This window comes from Scomber scombrus, unplaced genomic scaffold (genome assembly GCF_963691925.1).
Source record: "Scomber scombrus unplaced genomic scaffold, fScoSco1.1 SCAFFOLD_266, whole genome shotgun sequence".
Lineage (NCBI taxonomy): Eukaryota > Metazoa > Chordata > Actinopteri > Scombriformes > Scombridae > Scomber > Scomber scombrus.
In genome coordinates, this window is record NW_026910603.1 from 27,501 (window position 1) to 37,500 (window position 10,000).

At 40.7% G+C, this 10,000-nt stretch overlaps 1 protein-coding gene across 1 annotated transcript in view; it reads right to left on the reverse strand.

Moving 5' to 3' along the window:
* The window catches only part of LOC133977120 (inaD-like protein), a 33,540-nt gene extending 25,752 nt beyond the window's left edge, over window positions 1-7,788 (reverse strand). Inside the window, exons 1-6 of the mRNA XM_062415257.1 lie at window positions 7,753-7,788; window positions 5,746-5,813; window positions 5,025-5,203; window positions 1,716-1,922; window positions 1,368-1,507; window positions 332-542 (exon numbers count right to left, since the gene is read on the reverse strand). Of these exons, the coding sequence (XP_062271241.1) occupies window positions 332-542; window positions 1,368-1,507; window positions 1,716-1,922; window positions 5,025-5,203; window positions 5,746-5,767 (759 nt within the window). The 5' untranslated portion in view covers window positions 5,768-5,813; window positions 7,753-7,788. The remainder of the gene's footprint in view (window positions 1-331; window positions 543-1,367; window positions 1,508-1,715; window positions 1,923-5,024; window positions 5,204-5,745; window positions 5,814-7,752) is intronic.
* Between the last annotated feature and the right edge of the window lie 2,212 nt (window positions 7,789-10,000).

The window sequence follows — 10,000 nt, forward strand, 5'->3', positions numbered from 1 at the left end:
ATATTTAAGGTGGCAGCAGTGTATTTATATATTTAAGGTGGCAGCAGTGTATTTATATATTTAAGGTGGCATCAGTGTATTTCTGTATTAAAGGTGGCAGCAGTGTATTTATATATTTAAGGTGGCATCAGTGTATTTCTGTATTAAAGGTGGCAGCAGTGTATTTCTGTATTTAAGGTGGCATCAGTGTATTTCTGTATTAAAGGTGGCAGCAGTGTATTTGTATATTTAAGGTGGCAGCAGTGTATTTGTATAATTAAGGTGGCAGCAGCGTATTTATATATTTAAGGTGGCAGCAGTGTATTTATATATTTATAGTGGCTCTTCTTACCGTGCTGATGGCGGGCAGCGTTGGCGGCGGTGGTGATGATGATGTTGATGATGATGACGATGCGTTCAGGGGCCGGTCCCGGGCCACCACCAGCTCCACAGTGTCTCCAGGCTGCTGCAGCAGAGAGAGCGCCTCCTGCTGGCTGATCCCCGGCTCCAGAGGACTGCCGTTAATCACCAGGACCTGATCCCGCTCCTGCAGTCGCCCGTCCCTGCAGAACCCAAAAACATCAGTCAGAGGGAATAACTACCAACCAGCAGCGCAGTATTATATTATTCTGTTAATAAAACTATTGACAACATCTTACCACACTGCTTTTTATTAAACTGCTTTTTATTAAACTACTTTTTATTAAATCCAGATGTTACAGTTAATATCTCACACTGTACTGTAACTCTTTATTCTCCTGTTTTTATCTGACTTTACTCTAATTTAGCTTCATTTTATTTCCAATTAACACTTTTAATCATATTTAAATGTCTTTTTATTGTTTTAAAAGTGTGTTTAAGTAAAAGTGTGTGTGTGTGTGTGTGTGTGTGTGTGTGTGTGTGTGTGTGTGTGTGTGTGTGTGTGTGTGTGTGTGTGAGTAAAGGTGTGTGTGTGTGTAACTTAAGATTTTAAGACGTGTTTTTAAGGTGTGTATGTTTAAAGGCGTTAAAAGTGTTAGTGTGTTCCTGTGTGTGTGTACCTTTATATGTCTGTATGTGTGTGTGTGTGTGTGTGTGTATGTGTGTGTGTGTACCTGTATATGTGTGTGTGTGTGTATGTGTGTGTGTGTGTACCTGTATATGTCTGTGTGTGTGTGTGTGTGTGTGTGTGTGTACCTGTTTGTGTTTTTGTGTGTATGTGTGTGTGCTTGTGTGTGTGTGTGCGTACCTGTGTCTCTGTGTGTCTGTGTGTGTGTGTGTGTGTGTGTGTGTGTACCTCTGTGTGTGTGTGTGTATGTGTGTGTGTACCTGTTTGTGTTTTTGTGTGTATGTGTGTGTGCTTGTGTGTGTGTGTGCGTACCTGTGTCTCTGTGTGTGTGTGTGTGTACCTGTGTGCGAGGCCTCCTGGTTGGATGTGTTTGATGAACACTCCCTGGCTGCTGCTTCCTGCAGGATTCAAACCGACCACGCTGAACCCAAAACCTCCAGAGACCGGCCGAGTGAGACTGACCAGCTCTGTGTGACGGTCCTACACACACACACACACACACACACACACACACACACACACACACACACACACACACACACACACACACACAGGAACACACACACAGTCAGTTTACTTTTGTTGATTTCACGCCATGTGTAAATCTGTGTGTGTGTGTGTGTGTGTGTGTGTGTGTGTGTGTGTGTGTGTGTGTGTGTGTGTGTGTGTGTATCGTGGCTCCTCCCACCTTGGCGGCCTCTAGGATCCATCTCTGCAGGAGGTCAGAGGACGGCGGAGTCTGATGGACGGACGGAGCCGAGCCATTGGTCAGGACGGAGGAGGAGGACGGAGGGGGCGGAGCCAAGCGGTCGGCGGGGTTACCGGAGGTCATGATCAGCTGACCCTTCTGAGAGAAACTGAACTCACTGCAGGAGTCTGGAGGCATCGTGCTCAGCTACAGAGAGGAGGAGGAGGAGGAGGAGGAGGAGGAGGAGGAAGAGGAGAAGGAAGAGGAGGAAGAAGTGGAGGAGAAGGAGGAAGAGGAGGAGGAGAAGGAGGAGCAGCAGGAGAAACAGGAGGAGGATGAGCAGAAGGAAGAGGAGGAGCAGGAGGAGAAGGAGCAGGAGGAGGAGGAGGAGGAGGAAGAGTAGGAGCAGGAAGAAGAGGAAGAGAAGGAGGAAGAGAAGGAGGAGGAGGAGCAGGAGGAGGAGGAGTAGGAGGAGAAGGAGGAGGAGGAAGAAGAGGAGGAGGAGAAGGAGGAGGAAGAGGAAGAGCAGGAGGAGTAGGAGGAGGAAGAAGAAGAGGAAGAGAAGGAGGAGAAGGAGGAAGAAGAGGAAGAAAAGGAGGAAGAGAAGGAGGAGGAGGAGAGGGAGAAGGAAAAGAAGGAGGAGGAGGAGGAGCAGGAGGAGGAGGAGAAGGAGGAGGAGGAAGAAGAGGAGGAGGAGGAGAAGGAGGAGGAAGAGGAAGAGCAGGAGGATTAGGGGGAGGAAGAAGAAGGGGAAGAGAAAGAGGAGGAGGAGGAGCAGTAGGAGGAGGAAGAAGAGGAGGACGAAGAAGAGGAGGAAATACATTTGATTAGACTAATTGATGCCAGCAGTATTTACTGAAAATCATTTTGCATCAAATAAAATAAAATAAAACTTTAAAAACATAAAATAGAAATGTTTCAAATAACACACACAAATACATACAGCAACACACACACACACACACACACACACACACACACATACAGCAACACACACACGTATTATGTGGATATATTGTATTTGTGTTGTGTGTGTGTGTGTGTGTGTGTGTGTGTTTGTGTGTGTGTGTGTGTGTGTGTGTGTGTGTGTTTCTGTGTGTGCATAAATCACAGAAACAAAAAGAGCAGATTCAACAGAAATATATTTATATAAATTCAACATGCTTGAAGCTCAGAATCAGCTGATCAGTTTGGTCATGTGATTTTAATGTTTGAGGTTTATTTTATTTCAGTTTTTTATCTGATGTGAAATGTTTAGATGAGAATGAGTGAAGTCGACTTTCAGCTGCAAACAGAAACTAACGGATGAAGAGACTCAGACGGACAGATTGAGGGACGAGAGGAGGAGCTCTGATATACAAGGACACTGTGGACAAAAAGAAAGAGACATGGGGCATAGAGGGGGGGGGGTGTAAATGGGGAGGAGAAATCAATAGATTCCTGTGCAGCCTCTCTCTCTCTGTGAACAGGTAATGTATTAATGACCTTTACACTCATACTGTGGAAACTTATCAGTCTGCGGCTTATTTAGGCCGGGCTGACGGAGCAGGATCCAGAGCCCATTTCATCAATACCGCCTCGACAAGGCCGTTACTCAAACCAAGACACCAGATATTAAAGCTTGATAGATCCGCAGAGGGGCGAGGGAGGGGGGGGCGGGGCGGGGAGGGAGGAGGAACAGTCCCCTGCTTCATATACCCTCCAACAGCTTCATAGACTCACTGTGACCTTCGCAGCACTTAGAATATGAAGCCGGCCGTTTGGTTATTGCCATTATCTTAATTTGGCCTCCGCAGATTGTTTATTGTAAAGGCTGCACGTCACCAAGAGGGAGCCGAGAGCTGCATACAGATACGGAGGAGGAGGCGGCTACGGCACGCACGCACACACACACACATTCACACACACACAACGCCCCCGCTCAACCCGGGGGGGGGGGGGGGGTCACAGCCAGGAGGAGGAGCAGGAGGAGCAGGAGCAGGAGGAGGAGCAGGATACTTTAAATAAACATGATTTTCAGGGTTTAAATTGTACTTTTCTTGGCTGCTAAATGCTTAAATTTGACCCAAAACTCAATAAATAAATACAAATTTCAGAGTAATCTACATCTAATCAAATTTTTATTTTACTGATATTTCATTTTGTTATTTTAAACATGTTCAAAATAAACTTAAGTGTATTTTTCTTTTGTCTCTTTCAGATCCGTTACTGCTTTGTGAAGGAAAGGTTTTTTAAATAAGGTTTTAAACTCAGTTTAACTTAACGTTACGTTTTCCTGTTCAGCCAATCAGAGCGCAGAAGCCCTCAATGCACCAAAGCACCTTAATGCAGCACCTGAATGCAGCATGGCACCTTAATGCAGCACCTGAATGCAGCACAGCGCCTTAAGGCAGCACCTGAATGCAGCACAGCGCCTTAATGCAGCAACTTAATGCAGCACCTGAATGCAGCACGGCGCTTTAATGCAGCACCTGAATGCAGCATGGCACCTTAATGCAGCAACTTAATGCAGCAACTTAATGCAGCACCTGAATGCAGCACGGCGCTTTAATGCAGCACCTGAATGCAGCATGGCACCTTAATGCAGCAACTTAATGCACCACGGCACCTTAATGCAGCACCTGAACACACCACAGCGCTTTAATGCAGCATGGCACCTGAACGCACCACAGCGCTTTAATGCAGCATGGCACCTTAATGCAGCAGGTTAATGCAGCACCTGAATGCACCACGGCACCTTAATGCAGCATGGCACCTTAATGCAGCACCTGAACGCAGCACGGCACCTTAATGCAGCAAAGCACCTGAATGCAGCACCTGAACGCAGCATGGCACCTTAATGCAGCAGGTTAATGCAGCACCTCAACGCAGCACAGTACTTTACTGCAGCACAGCGTCAGGCACTGGCATTGCGCTGTAGTTGCACCTGCTGGCGGAGCTGTAGTTTTTGTGGTTTTAGTTTTTATTTGTAGTTTATGTATATGTAGGTGTAGTAAATATAGGTCCAGGTCCTCCCCCTACCTGCTGGCTTGTAGTATATGTATATGTATCTGTAGGTGTAGTATATATAAGTGTAGTATATGTAGTTTATGTATATATAGGTGTAGTTTATATAGGTCCAGGTCCTCCCCCTACCTACTGGATTGTAGTATATGTATATGTAGGTGTAGGTGTAGGTGTAGTATATATAGGTCCAGGTCCTCCCCCTACCTGCTGGCTTGTAGTATATGTATATGTATATGTAGGTGTAGTATATATAGTTTATGTATATATAGGTGTAGTTTATATAGGTGCAGTTCCTCCCCCTACCTGCTGGCGGAGCTGTTTGATGGAGTGCTGCAGGGTGAGGATGTGGGAGAACAGAGGACTCTGCAGCGTCTCTCTCAGGTTCCCCAGAGTATCGCTGTGAGTCCATTCCTCCCTCTGGACCAGTTTGGACTGAAGACGCTCCAGAGCTCCCAGTACCTGCTGCCGCTCTGCAGAGGACACTGAGGGCAGAGACAGAGACAATGAGGGCACTGAGACACTGAGACACTAAGGACAGAGATACAGAGAAGAAGAGACACTGAGACACTAAGGACAGAGACACAGAGACACTGAGACACTAAGGACTGAGACACTGAGACACTGAGACACTGAGACACTGAGACACTGAGGACAGAGACACTGAGACACTGAGACACTGAGACACTGAGACACTGAGACACTGAGGACAGAGACACTGAGACACTGAGACACTGAGACACTGAGACACTAAGGACAGAGACACTGAGACACTGAGGACTGAGACACTGAGACACTGAGACACTGAGACACTGAGACACTGAGACACTGAGACACTGAGACACTGAGACACTGAGGACAGAGACACTGAGACACTGAGACACTGAGACACTGAGACACTAAGGACTGAGACACTGAGACACTAAGGACAGAGACACAGAGACACTGAGACACTGAGACACTGAGACAATAAGACACAGAAACAAAGAGACACTGAGACACTTATAACAGAGCTGAGAGGATTTACCTGTTGGGACATTTTCAAACATTGTCCCTTCTCCTTCTTCTTCTTCTTCTTCTTCTTCTTAAATTGTTCTAAATCAAACTGAACAAAGAACAGAAAATAATATTTCATGATTATTTAAAACCAGCTGCTGTTTATCTGCTTTATTCTAGTTCAGCTTCATTTCTAATTTAAAACTTTTAAATCATATTTAAATGTTGTTTTATTTCACCACGTGTTGCTTTTATATTCTGACTTAATGCATTTTATGTTTTATATCAATCTGAATTACACGACACAGATTTACCTTGCTGAATAAAAGCTGAGAATCAATAAAGAAAATTAGTAACAATAACATATTTATACACATATAGTACCAGTCATTCATATATATATATATACCTAACATCACACTGACCTGTATGTAAAATTACAGCTCATCACTTTAAACAAGACAACATTTTGGCAATTGTAAGTTACTGTACACACTGTTAAACATCAGCAGTTAAAACATCAGGCTCATCAATAGTGCAGTACTTTTACTGCAGTATTAGTACTTTTACTGCAGTATTAGTACTTTTACTGCAGTAATAGTACTTTTACTATAGTATTAGTACTTTTACTGTAGTATTAGTACTTTTACTGCAGTATTAGTACTTTTACTATAGTATTAGTACTTTTACTGTAGTATTAGTACTTTTACTGCAGTATTAGTACTTTTACTATAGTATTAGTACTTTTACTGCAGTATTAGTACTTTAACTATAACACCTTAACTACATCACACATAATACTTATGTACTTTAACTGCAGTATTATTACTTTTACTGCAGTATTAGTACTTGGACTGCAGTATCAGTACTTGGACTGTAGTACTTTTACTGTAGTATTAGTACTTTTACTGCAGTATTAGTACTTTTACTATAGTATTAGTACTTTAACTATAACACCTTAACTACATCACACATAATACGTATGTACTTTTACTGTAGTATTAGTACTTGGACTGCAGTATCAGTACTTGGACTATAGTACTTTTACTGCAGTATTATTACTTGGACTGCAGTATCAGTAGTACTTTAACTGTAGTTTAGTACTTGTACTGTTTGACTTTAACTTGTCAGGTGAGTTTCTGTCTCAGGTGAAACTCTGTACTGAAGTATTAGTACTTGTACTGAAGTATTAGTACTTTAACTGCAGTATTAGGTACTTGTACTGTAGTATTAGTACTTGTACTGTAGTACTTTAACTTGTCAGGTGAGTTTCTGTCTCAGGTGAAAGTCATTTGACCAGTCTGTTAGCTTTAGCATGTAGCTCAGCAGCAACAGCAGGGCGGGGTCAGTCAGTGTTTATCAACACACACAGGTGGACAAAACAAACATCACAGCATTCCCCCCCTAAACCTTCCCTACCAAACTTCATAAACATAATAAAATAAAGATAAAACCCTAAAAACAATAACAGCTTTAAATGTGAGAGAGAGCTCGAGGCAGCTCACCTGTGTGCTCACCTGTGACACCAGGAAGTGAAACAGAGCAGCAGCAGAGAGGAAGCAGCAGGAATAAAAACATCAACGAACTGAGATTACGTCACCAAGCAACCATCAGACGGGTCGCTAGGTGACATATTAACTGGTTGCTAGGTGACGTATTATCGGCAGGTTCATATCTCCCAGCAGGTGCATCAAACTTTACAAACACGGGATAAAAACGTTTAAATAACTTGTAAAGACGTCTCATACCTTCCTGTCCTCTCTCTAACCGAACCTCGCTGTGTGTTTACGAGCTTTAATTCAACTTTTAACAACATTTATATACTTTTATTTCTCTTTTTTCTTCTCTTTCTGAAGTTTCACAACACAGCTGCTAGCCGTTAGCATGCTGACTAATAACCTATAAAAAACGTCTTTAAACGATTAATTTCACCATGAATGAAAAAAGAGAAATAAGCAAACATTTGATCTGAGTGTTAGAGGTTATATCGAGAAGTTTAAAGATGTTAAATTAGAGTTAAACTGATTTAAAAACTTACTGATGAGCTGGGATCCAGTGCGCTGCTAGTGTCGCTTTAAATGACGCGTTTGGGTGCTGCTCGGAAATCTGAGCTTCAGCCGTTTGTTTAGCGGTTGGTGTGGTGCGTTCATGTGTTCTCAGTGACGAGGTAATGAGGTAATGATTAACTTTTTTTTAGGCCTTAAAGTAAAACAAAGTCTGCCTAAAACCTCCAAGTTACATGTTGTATTATCAGCAGTTAAGCTTGGAAATTCTTTTTTTTCTTTTCTTTTTACAAATCTGTTTTTTTTTTAATGGAAATTGGGAGAGTAAAATCGGAAGCGTTAAAAGTACAATCTCCATTTCCCCCCTTTAACTCCATAATCTATAAACAACATTAACATATTTAACAATAATATGAAAAGAAAAAAGAAATACTAATAATACAAATATTTTGGAGAGCTAGGGTAAGTTTAAGATTAATTGTTTTGTTCATAAAATGTCAGAAAATAGTATTATTTTACTATATTTTGTACTACTATTATTATAATAAGCTATAATAAGCTCCTCTTAGATATTAAACATGTTTATATTTATTATAATAAGCTGCTGTTAGATATTAAACATGTTTATATTTATTATAATAAGCTGCTGTTAGATATTAAACATGTTTATATTTATTATAATAAACTGCTGTTAGATAATAAACATGTTTATATTTATTATAATAAACTGCTGTTAGATAATAAACATGTTTATATTTATTATAATAAACTGCTGTTAGATAATAAACATGTTTATATTTATTATAATAAGCTGCTGTTAGATATTAAACATGTTTATATTTATTATAATAAACTGCTGTTAGATAATAAACATGTTCATATGTATTATAATAAGCTGTTATTAGATATTAAACATGTTTATTTGTATTATAATAAGCTGCTGTTAGATATTAGACATGTTTATATTTATTATAATAAGCTGCTGTTATTTCTGTGGAGCTTCATAAAATAAAAGGGGGATGGGGGGGGGGGGGGGGGGGGGGTATATGTTTAGTCTCTTCTTTGAGAGCCCCAGAGGAATTGCTCAGATTTCCCAATACAGCAAACTCAGTTATGTTCTGATAACTAGGATTTACAGACTTCTGATTTACTATTTTCCATCAGGTCTTTGAACGCACTGTATAAATAAAGCTGCTGTGTTTACTTCTGGCAAAGTCTTTGTGATACTTTATCTACAATACACAGCATTACTTTTCCAATGAATCCAGCGATATGCCTTCTGAGCAACCTTTCAAATTATAATCTTACACAAACTCATTACATTAAACTTACAGAGACCAAAAACTGCCAACTGGATCGTGGCTTTCAGAAATTAACAATTGTAAACCCTTGGAAAAGAACTTACTCATTAAGAAACAAGATAAATATTTTCTATAGAATATGGCAGCCTTTTATTCTCTATTCTCCACAATATTACCATTATGTGATCTGTTTATATCATCCTTATACCTGCTGCATCCCTCAACACAACTAAGTTCATGTTATTTATTTTTATTGTTATTATTATTATTATTTAATTGTTCAGTGTAGGTAGATTTGCTTCTGAGTTCTGCGTTGTCATCATATATATATTATATATATTTCTCTCTTTTCTTTTATCGTCAATGTACGACAGAGTATTAGGGCCAGGCAAAAAAAAAAAAGTCCAGCACATGAAAAAAAAACAAGCAAAAAAAAATTACGATGGAGTATTAGGGCAAAAAAAATCCAGGCAAACAAAAAAAAGGAAAGCCAGGCAAAAAAAAAAGTCCAGCAGAAGAAAAAAAGAAAACAGAATGAAATCAACTTGACCACAGTACCGCAGGATCAAACCTGACTGACTATGCCAGCAGCTGGAGTGTGTGCTGGCATAGTCAGAGTATTAGAGCCAGGCAAAAAAAAAAAAGCCAGGCAAAAAAAAAACTGGAAAAAAAAGAGAAAAAAGAAAAAGTCCAGCACAAGAAAAAAAAAGGCCAGGCAAAAAAAAAAAAATGAGTGACATTGATGAATGGCATTTTTTTTTGATGGCCCTAATACTCCGTCGTAGTGAAAGTGTGATTGTGTAGTTTTGTAATCTTATGGAAAATCCTAAATAAAATATTCCACAAAAAAAGAAAAGCTGTCGTATGTCTGATTTCCTATTTTCAGGCCGGTCTTGAACGTACCGTATGTATACCGCTGCCGTGTGTGACTCTGGTTTCCTATCCTCCGGCAGGTCTTTGAACGCAGCGGCGGGTCACATGA